This window comes from Larimichthys crocea, chromosome XIX (assembly GCF_000972845.2).
Source record: "Larimichthys crocea isolate SSNF chromosome XIX, L_crocea_2.0, whole genome shotgun sequence".
In the NCBI taxonomy this organism is placed as follows: domain Eukaryota; kingdom Metazoa; phylum Chordata; class Actinopteri; family Sciaenidae; genus Larimichthys; species Larimichthys crocea.
The window spans coordinates 5,713,805-5,723,856 of NC_040029.1; the positions used below are offsets into that span (position 1 = coordinate 5,713,805).

The 10,052-nt window shown below is 43.0% G+C and overlaps 1 protein-coding gene across 6 annotated transcripts in view; it reads left to right on the forward strand.

The window, feature by feature from the left end:
• Nucleotides 1-8,727, forward strand: part of LOC104937995 (sodium- and chloride-dependent GABA transporter 2) — a 22,804-nt gene extending 14,077 nt beyond the window's left edge. For 5 of the 6 annotated variants that reach the window (XM_027291757.1, XM_010754320.3, XM_010754322.3 and 2 more), the window contains exons 7-15: nucleotides 952-1,086; nucleotides 1,643-1,746; nucleotides 2,206-2,330; nucleotides 3,050-3,162; nucleotides 3,247-3,384; nucleotides 3,483-3,585; nucleotides 5,996-6,096; nucleotides 6,444-6,614; nucleotides 6,769-8,727. In XM_027291757.1, the coding sequence (XP_027147558.1) occupies nucleotides 952-1,086; nucleotides 1,643-1,746; nucleotides 2,206-2,330; nucleotides 3,050-3,162; nucleotides 3,247-3,384; nucleotides 3,483-3,585; nucleotides 5,996-6,096; nucleotides 6,444-6,614; nucleotides 6,769-6,897 (1,119 nt within the window). In that variant the 3' untranslated portion in view covers nucleotides 6,898-8,727. The other variant, XM_019266837.2, reaches the window with a different exon arrangement.
• The last annotated feature ends 1,325 nt before the right edge of the window (nucleotides 8,728-10,052 follow it).

Genomic DNA, 10,052 nt, shown 5'->3' on the forward strand with positions numbered 1-10,052 from the left:
TATGAGATTATTATCTCCATAAATCCATTTTTGGTCGGTTCTCCTCGCATCTCAAGCCAGATTTTGTAACTTCATTATGTTTGGTCTTTTTTTTTTCTTGATTTTTGTGCTTCTACCATAAATAGGATACATAGTTTGTCTGTTTTTGAAATCCTGAGTCTGCACAGTGAGTTTTATTTTGAAAATTGACTGGATTTCCTACTCCATTTCTGTCTAACTCGTTCTGTGCTGACGTGTTCTATGTGGAGCAGAGCACTTCCAAAATCCACCGTGGCAACTTCTGGTTCTGGTTCTAGTTCTCTTAATTTTGTCTGAGGGACACAGCCCATAGACCTCCGCTTCAGAGAAGTCCTCTCTTTGTTTTCTTGACTCCGCTGAGAGCAGAGAGTACAAGGTCAGATAAATAGCTGTGTCCATGAAGTGGTCGTATCTCAAAGTCTCGCTCAAGGGCTTTTCTGCAGAGCAGACGACTCCTACACACAGTTCCTGGATCTAAAAGCTGCTTTTCGGTATAGAAATGCACGTAAAATAAAACATCTTAGTTATGTTCCCAATATGAGGTTCAAAACTTCATTAATTTTTCCGAATTAAAGAAAACTTCTCGGTTTTTAGAGGGTTTACCAGAGCACACCCTGAAGCATTTTTCTGTGTTGACACAAATTCTTTTTTGGAAACAACAAAACCCTGAGCGGAAGGCAAAGTTAGAAACCGAACATAAATCTTCTTCTTTTATATGCCTTGAAAATGAAATAAGGGACTGAGCACTGCAGTCATTTTGTGGGGCTTGTTTGTTGTGTCACTGCCGACATCCGTCAACAGGTTTTAAGACTCCAACTTTCCAGCGTTCCCTCTTTCAGTTGTGTTTCTGAGGACATCACAGACGTGTCCCTCCGTGTTTTCTCCGTCTCCATGCCGTCCTGACCACATCCCCGCACGCTGTGTACATTCTAGGTGGTGTACCTGACAGCCACCTTCCCATATGTCATGCTGTTTGTGCTGCTGGTGCGCGGTGCCACGCTGCCCGGAGCGACCCAGGGCATCATCTACTACCTCAAACCCAACCACACCCGCTTGGCAGACCCACAGGTACAAACACACACACACACACTTTGGATGTAATTAGACTATATACAGCATTAAAAACTCTCTGTTGGAGGAACTCTTTCAGGTGGTATAGCAGCTTTTACAGGCAGGAGGGCCCAAGCTGTCAGGCGAGGCGTACAGTCAAGGAGACAGCAAGAGTTTCTCCTCCTGAAATAAAGTGTTACTCGTCATAAAGGACAGATGTATTCTCATTTTAATTAATGGGAGTCCATAAAAGACATTTTAGATCTTAAGATTTAGATTTCGTGTGTGTATTTTATATATTTATATCAACAAAAATGTGAGGAAACGACAGTTTTAACGTGTCAAAGAGACGTCTGTCTCGTCTATGTGTTGTTGGCTCATCATGCCAATTAATACATTACCACTTTGTACCTCAAGAGATGATATCCTGAAAATACAGCTCAGGCCTTCGTCCCTTTTTTGTTTTTTTGGACCATTGTCTGTGGATTATTTTGGGTTAAGGGTTCTGATTAAATCCAGAATATCACGTTTCATTTCCTCCCCTTCCTCTCTGTCCCTCTCTTTCTTTCTAAAGGTATGGATGGATGCAGGCACCCAGATATTTTTCTCGTATGGGATCTGTTTGGGAAGTCTCACGGCACTTGGCAGTTACAACAAATACAACAACGACTGCTACAAGTGAGAGACGCTTTCCCACACACACACCAAACGCAACAATAGGCGCTTTAGCCACACGCCGTCTCCCCACACTCCGCTTCAGACGAAGCATAGTCGCTGAAATGTAAGATGTAAGCTCCCTCTGGTCGGATGGCTTCCAGAAGGAATGGCTGGAATGGACAGAGAAAACACACTGATACAGCCACACCTCAAAGAAAAGCCCTCGCTGCCATGTTTCCCACACTCTAGGGCTCCCACACACACAGAAAGAAAGAGCCAAGCACTTAACTCTTAGCATGTATTTACAGAAACAGGCCAGAGCTCCACAATACAAGGCCAAAGACCAGATCAAGACCTCACTGGTTTCGGTTACATTGCCAGTTTTGCTAAAGGCCCTTTCATGCATTTCAGCTTGTTTCTCATAATTCTGCATGGATTCATGTTAAATAATTAGCTGTGTGTGTGTGTGTGTGTGTGCAGGGACTCCTTCCTCCTGTGCCTGCTGAACAGCGCCACCAGTTTCCTGGCTGGTTTTGCCATCTTCTCAGTGCTGGGCTTCATGGCCGAGGAGCAAGGCGTGGAAATAGACAAAGTGGCCCAGTCAGGTAAAGCAGGTTTTTCTCAGTAGCATCTTACTCAAAAACAGAAAATAAGCAAAAGTTTTAGCTAATAAATAAAGAGAGTTCAAGTTCTAGTATTCCAAGCTTATTTTTTTTTTAAGCGTAATCATATAAAACAGAATCACGCCAGAGGAAAAAGTAGCATATTTACATGATTATAGCCATAACATCCCACAATCACAGAACAGAGCTAGGCAGAAACTTGGCACGACCAACAGGAGTCGAATCCCCAACAAACTTGGCACCTCCTTCTTCGTGAGGACAAACGAAGGAAAATTATTTTCAATGTGGTCTTACCGGGCAATAAAAAGACAAGTTGACAATATTTTTCTTCTTGCCATAAAATGAAAAGATCCTACTAACAAACCTCGTCTCTCGAGCCAGAGCCTGAAATGTCTTATCCATCTAACTGATATTAATCCTCACTTGAGAATATGTGGGATTTATTCGTTGTTTGGGGTAAACATTGAGAGAAAGACAAAAGCAAGGTTGTTTTTGGTGTCGTGGGATTTGTTAACAGTAAGAAAATCTAGACTAACACCAGGCTTATGCTATAAATAGTAGAGATTTATCATAATATTTATCATTTATGGCCTAATGTAACGACGGGGATTTGATTTAATCTGGATAATCAGAATCAACACACTTCCCAACACAATGTGTGTGTTTATATATTTTCTGTGTTTGCTCTGTGCTCCTCTCAGGACCGGGCCTCGCCTTCATCGCCTACCCGAGAGCCGTATCCATGATGCCTTTACCCCAGCTCTGGGCTGTGTGCTTCTTCCTCATGATCATCATGCTGGGGCTGGACACACAGGTACAGAGGGACGCACACACACACACACACACACAAAGATGTGGTTTCATGTCAAACTGACCCAGTCTCACCTCTGTCACCCAGTTTGTGAGTCTGGAGGCCCTGATGACGTCGGTGACTGACCTGTACCCTCATCTGATCCGACGAGGCCACCGCAGAGAGTTGCTGCTGCTGTTTGTCTGCGTCGTCTGCTTCCTGGTTGGACTGGTCATGGTCACGCCGGTAAGTGGATGAATGTGTGTGTGAGGTTTCCCTGTTTGGTTTTCATGATATTGAATAATGGATTTTTCACGTCTTTCATGTTCTCCACCGCGATGCAGGGTGGTCTGTATGTGTTCCAGATCTACGACCATTTCTCCTGCAGTGGAGCCAGCCTGCTGCTTCTCTCCATCTTCCAGTCTCTGGCCATCGGCTGGGTCTACGGTACAAATCCCAACTTTCTTTTCCTTTCCAATATTCTTTCACTTCCTTTCTCCGCTCTACTTTTCTTTCAATTCCTTTCCTCTTTGCCCTATCCTGCTTTCTTTTTCCATTTTTTTTTGCTTTCCCTTCCTCTTGTTTCCTCCTTACCTGTCCTTCATTTCCTTTTCATATTCCTTTCCTCCTGCCCTTCTCTCCTTTCCTTTTCCTCTCTGATTTCTCCTATACTCCTCTTTCATTTTATTTCCTTTCTTTGCATTTAATTTCCTTGTTTTCCTCCTTTCCTCTGTCATTTCCTTTTCTTCTGTCACAAAGGTCCTTTCCTTTCCTCCTTCCCTTCTCAGTTTGCTTTCATTTTATCTTCTCCTTTCCGCTTAACTCCTCATTTCCTTTTGTCCTTACCTTCCCTCTTCTTTCCTCTTATCATCTTTTTCGTCCCTTTCATTTCACTTCCCTTCACTTTCCTCCTTTCTTCTCCCCCATCTCGTTTACTTCAAGCTCTCCTTTCCTTTCCTTCCTCTCTTCTCCTCCCCTCATCTCTCCTCTTCTGCAGCCTCGTACATTGTTTTCTTCTTATTTACCCACAGTCCTGTTCTTTAATCTGAGACACATTTTCTATATAAAAAAAATAATCCACTCCAAGTCTGAATTGAATTAAGTTCTGTTGGAGCTCATTAGTCTGTAAATAGGATTTAGAATAAAGTCAGTCTCAGGTTGATTTATATTATAAGAACGAACAGTACCAACACTTTGTATCACTCCACTAATGAAAGTAGTTCTGACAAACACTCACTGGTTCACTGGTCCACTTCCTCCCCTCCTTGTGCATTCCAGTTGGAGTCAGTCGACAGTATATTAACATGGCTGCAGCTACCCACTGTTGTGAGGAGACTGGCTCCTAGCCAGGCCCCCGTCTGTCTCCTCCGGGCCCTAAATCAGCCGCAGGGCCCCGTCGCCTCTCAGTCTCAGCCTGGTGGCCCCAGGGAGCCCCTGTCCCAGCCAGACTTGGGGCTCCAGAGCATTTACAAAAACATTGTTTGTGTGAGATGGGTGGATTGTGCCATGTATGTCCATCATGATGATGTATTGAGTGCTAGAGCGTTTAGACGTTTAACTTAAAGACTTGAGACAGAGAAGTGTGGAACAAATAACACGGTGTCATCTAAGGTGATAACAAACGAGTCAAACAGATTAGCAGTGTGTGTGTGTGTGTGTGTGAGAATATGAATACCAAGGACGCTTGTTTTTATGGCTGTCCCAGCAGTAGGTGAGTGGAGCAGCAGAGTTGAGGAGAGGGGTTTTAAGTGGACTGGGTAACGCAGCGGTCAGGACTCCAGTGCACCTTTCCACCCCCGTTTAGGTTTTACGACTTTGGGGTTTTACAGTTTTTTAAAGACCCGAACATACGCTGACACTCTGCTGCTGCTGGTTATGTGGTCCTGAAGGAATTTCACTCCACAGGTTCTGTTTTTTTTTTAGAAAAGGGACACCTACTTTCACTAAGCGAGCCATCAACCTGCTCTCAAATAATACACACAGGAAGAGTTGTTACTTTAAAAAACAGACGATCAATTAAAAAGAAACCTTAAATCGGGTTTTCTAATGATTTCCATGAGTGATTCATCTGCCAATTATTTTCTAGATTAATCATAATTCCTTGAATGGTGGAAAAAAATCCATTCCCGCTTTTTAAAAATCTTCTAAATGTTTAGATAATCATTTAATTAGATATAAAACATATGTAAGAGGCAGAAAAACAACATTTTTTGCCATTTTTCAATGCAAAATTACGTAATCAATAATCAAAATAATTAATAACCAGCTAGTCGACTTATCTATTGCAGTTCCACTATAATGCTGTCAATGTTACGCTTTCCATGTTTACTGCAGCTGGTCAGTAGAGATTCAGGCTGAGACTGAACAGTTATTTTCATTATGAATTAAACTGTCCATCATTTCTTCAATTAATCGATTAGTTGTCGGGTCATAAAATGCTGAAAAATGTTGGGATGTCCTTAAATAGTTTAGTTTACAACCCAAAGATATTCAGTTTACTGTCACAAAGGACTGAAAATATTCACATTTAAGAATTTGGACCTTGTTTCTTTAAAAAAAAAAAGACTCAAAACCATGAATCCACATTTTCTACAGCTTTCAACCACATCTCATGATAGTCATCATTCTTTTTTCATTTTATGATGATGCAATATTTTATTTACTTACATTCATGAGCTCAGAACATTTTACAATGGAGCGTGCGATATTGTTATCCAACCGTGAAATGTCCGATTAAAGTGGCGTATAAAAAATGTTTTCCAACCAAAAGCATATCCACCGCCACCAAAAACAACAAGCCAGTCGTCAAACCAAACCAAACCACAGCCACTCATGGTGAAGTTGTTCTTACCTACAGGAGCGGATCGCTTCAGTGCCAACATCAGGGACATGACGGGCTACAACCCGCTGCCCGTCTTCAAGCTGTGCTGGAAATACTTGACCCCAGTTGTGTGCACGGTGAGTGAGCTCACCCTGCTGACCCTGTTTTTTCACACTGTTTAGTGACCGCTCGCTGTGAAACATTATACGCATAAACGCACTTCTTGGGATATCATGCAAATTCCTCCTGGTGTCTGATAGACAGTCTGCCTCTGGTAACGTGTGTGGCCTTACCAAGCAGAAATTGTATCCTCAGCCCAGAAACATTCATTTGAATATTCTGCTATTCATCTGCCGCCATTTTCACAATGCCAGTGGTCCCTCCCGTCTGTGTTGTGTTTGGAAAGTCATCCTGCTTGATTGTTATGTGTTGTGTTAACCTGATTCCTAACTGACGAAGTCCTCCTGCTTTCCGTCTCCTACAGGCCACCTTCTTGTTTTCTCTCGTGTGCTGGACTCCACTAAACCTGGGTAAAGGTCTGGTCGCTCCGGTCTGGGCCACCACGCTGGGCTGGCTCCTTACCCTCTCCTCCGTCTCCCTGCTTCCCATCTGGGCAATCTACGCCCTGGCCACCACCCCGGGAACTCTGCCACAGGTTACATCAGCACTCTCTTTAATTCATTTAGTACCATGTGCTGCTCATAATAAATGATCAACCAGAGAGATGTTAAAAAATCAAAACACAGAATAAAAGTCTTGTTCAGAGTTAAAACAATCCACTAACTTTGACCTTTTGCCCCCCCAAACAGCGCTTCCAGCGTCTGTGCAGCCCTGCCAAAAGCCCATCACTGCCCCTCTGTCAGTACAGTCCTGCACTGCCCATGTCTGAGAAACCAAAGGAGCCAATCGCAGACATCGTCCAGGATCATAGGACTTGATAATGGTCAGCGATGACGTGACATTGGATGCTGGTCAGCCAATCACAGTCGTTGTTACAGGTCGAGGTTAGAGCTAAGCGAGTGGTTGGATCCTGGTTAGTCCACATTTCTAGATTATACACATCATAACAGACCACAGAGGAAAAGATCTGTTGTTTGATGGTGATCCTCGTCAGTTAATAAAGGTGATCACCAGATATTTGCATTCAGATGGTACTATTGAACATTATAAAAGTTATTGCATATCTTTACCAATAAAATGGTAAAGATATCTGACAGCTTAATGATCTCCACCTGAATGCACCATTAGTTTAACCCTCCTCCAGGACAAATCCAGCGCCGCAGCAAAAACGTAGATTTTCCCTGTTAATTAGAACAGATCAGACCGGTCCGGGTCAACAGTCATCTTGAAATGTGACTGAAACAGAGCGACAATCCAGGTGGAGTTCATGGACTAAACCAGGGTACTGCCTCAGTTTTATTCTGGCTTTGTTTCTGCAAAGTGACAGTGAAAGAAGTTCCCTTTGGTTTGTGTGTCAGGGTGGTCGAGCAACAGAGACAGCGAATAAGAGAGAGGGAGCGCCGATAACGAGAAAGCCAGCGACTGAAAGAAATTTTAAAAACTTCTTTCTTTTTGTTTCTTAGCGGTTCTGTTCAGCACAAATAATCGCCTTTTGTGGAGTTCGAATGGTCCATGACATGCCTTACGCCCAGACCACTACAGCCAAATACTGCTTTCACTGCCAATACATCAAGCACTTGATGTCATGGTCACACTTTATATCTGACATAAGTGTTTTCAGTTCCACACATTTATCTTCTTTTTAAAAAGTGGGCAGGGAAGTTCTTTTTATTTACTTCTTGCTGGTCTGCGGCCTCAAGTTTCAAGTAAAGTCTTGCAAAATGAAAGGCATTAGAAAGTTTTTGCACTGTATGGAAAAAAAAATCAGTTATCAAGCAAGGAGAGATGCAATCATAGTATCTGAATCATCATATATTGATATATAAATACATTAGAATATCACTGCTGCTGCTGCTGTACAATACAAAAGTATGTTTTTACTCAATGTTTAACTCAAACTACGTTTTAATAATGTCACTCCGGTTGTTTGTACAGGACATAATGTAACTGTGACCTGCAGTAAATCTGAAGTGGCAACATGGAAAATGTACCTCTATGCAGTGTAGGGATATTTATATTTTTCAGAAGAAATTACAGTATATGAATGTGACGAATCATGTTTCAAGTTTTATAGATATTTTAAGTTTTCATGTTTGCCTTTTACCTCCGTTGACCTCCTGATGCGGAAAGACAGCAAAGGTGCCATCAAAAATAAAAGACAACTAGATGTCGGCATGTTTCCCCTTAGTTTAAATAACTTCAATTTATATTTCTTTTCATGTATGACAATGTGTTTTTCTCCATCACCATAAGTCTTTCCAGCGTCTCAGTGGGGTTTACTGTACTTTAAGTCTGGCTGTACAGACTGTACCGTTCTCTGGGAAGGGGATATTTCTTGAGTGTGTTTAATAATGCAAACTTGAAACTGCTATTTTTTTTATATATATATTTCCTCCTCGTACTGTCATTCAAACCTGGATCAGTTTTTTTTTTTTGTTTGAGATTCTTTCAAATGTCCCTCTGAGATTAATTTAACGAAAAGCAACGAACCGGTATCCATGAAAGGCTTTCCTTTACTTCCAGTTGATCCAAATGTTTTATCATCTCTGTTTACAGCTCTATAGATGTGCCTCTTTGTTTTAAAGCAAGCTTCTTTTGTATGTCTATCATTATTTTTCATACATTTTAAATATATACATGTATATATAGAGAGAGTTGCTGTGTTTTCTTTCAAAAAATAACTTGAATGAGGTGTGTGCGTGTGTGCTGATGCGTGTTTGTGTTCGGTACAGAGTATACCTGTGGCCGAGGCGAGCTGTCACCCAAGAGACATCGTGCTCTCCCTCAGCGCCATGGTAACAGATGCTGAGAACACACCTGCCGTGTACAGAGAGATAGAGAACGAGAGGAAATGAAGGAGGGAAAAGAGAGTACACACACACACACACACACCATCAGCCATTCAGCCGTCACAAGAACAAGCGCTACGATCGCCTTCCAACTAAAGAATTTTCATCCTGATGGGAATTACTGGTTTAACATCCATGAAGGGAGAGATGGATGGAGTGCGTGCAGAGGAGGAGAGGGAGTCATGGAGACTAAAGAAGGAGGGAGAGTTGCAGTGGTGGTGGAGGAGGAGGAGGAGGATATTCTGACACCACTACTCTAGTTAGATAGGAGCTGGCGGTTATGTAAAAGGCTCGGCTTGTCAATTAACCGTATTGGATTCCCTCCCCTGTCAGCCACCGTAGGAAGTGGGCTGGTCTCTTACACACATACAAGACACGTGGCTCAACACGCGGGTTCACAACTTGTTTTGGTGATGCTCAATACTGTATGCTTTGCACGTGTGATCCGGGTTACTGTGTGTGTGTGGATAACGGGGGCGGTCTATGTCCATATGGTTGCTTTGGCATACATCTCGCTTTTAGATGATGCGGATTAAAAAGGATTCAATGGGCTTGAGTGTGTGAGATTCAGAGAGGAGAGAGGAAGAGGGTGGGATGGGAGGACATTGTAGGGGTGTGAGCCAAAGCATGCGTGTGTGTGTGTGTGTGTTTGTGTGTGTCGTTTCAGTACGGCATTAAAAGATTCGGTGGCAAGTTGCCTAATTTTTGCTGCACAGGCTCAGAGCCACCGGTTTGCAGCTGCAACACATTTCACCACCATCTTTTTGCACGTGAACTCATCGCGTTTAGTTCACGTGTCTGAATAACGTCAGGAAAAAGCAGTGTGCGTTTTGTTTTTGAAGTTACATCACGGTGTCCTGATCAAACATCCTCTCTCACACACACACACACACACATCCTCGGCTTGCTCTCTTTATGGACGTCGGGTAAAAAAAAAACACCTGACAGTTTGGTGTGAAGGAGACGCAGGCAGCAGCAGCGGGTGGTGGTGGTGGTGGAGGTGGTGGTGGTGTGTGGGGTGGCTAGAGAGTCGACGAGAGAGAGAAAAAGAGGAGGGTGGTGGGGGTTTGGGGTGGGAGCTGCATTGCATAACAGTTTTGGACATGGAGCTCAGCTCGATAGTG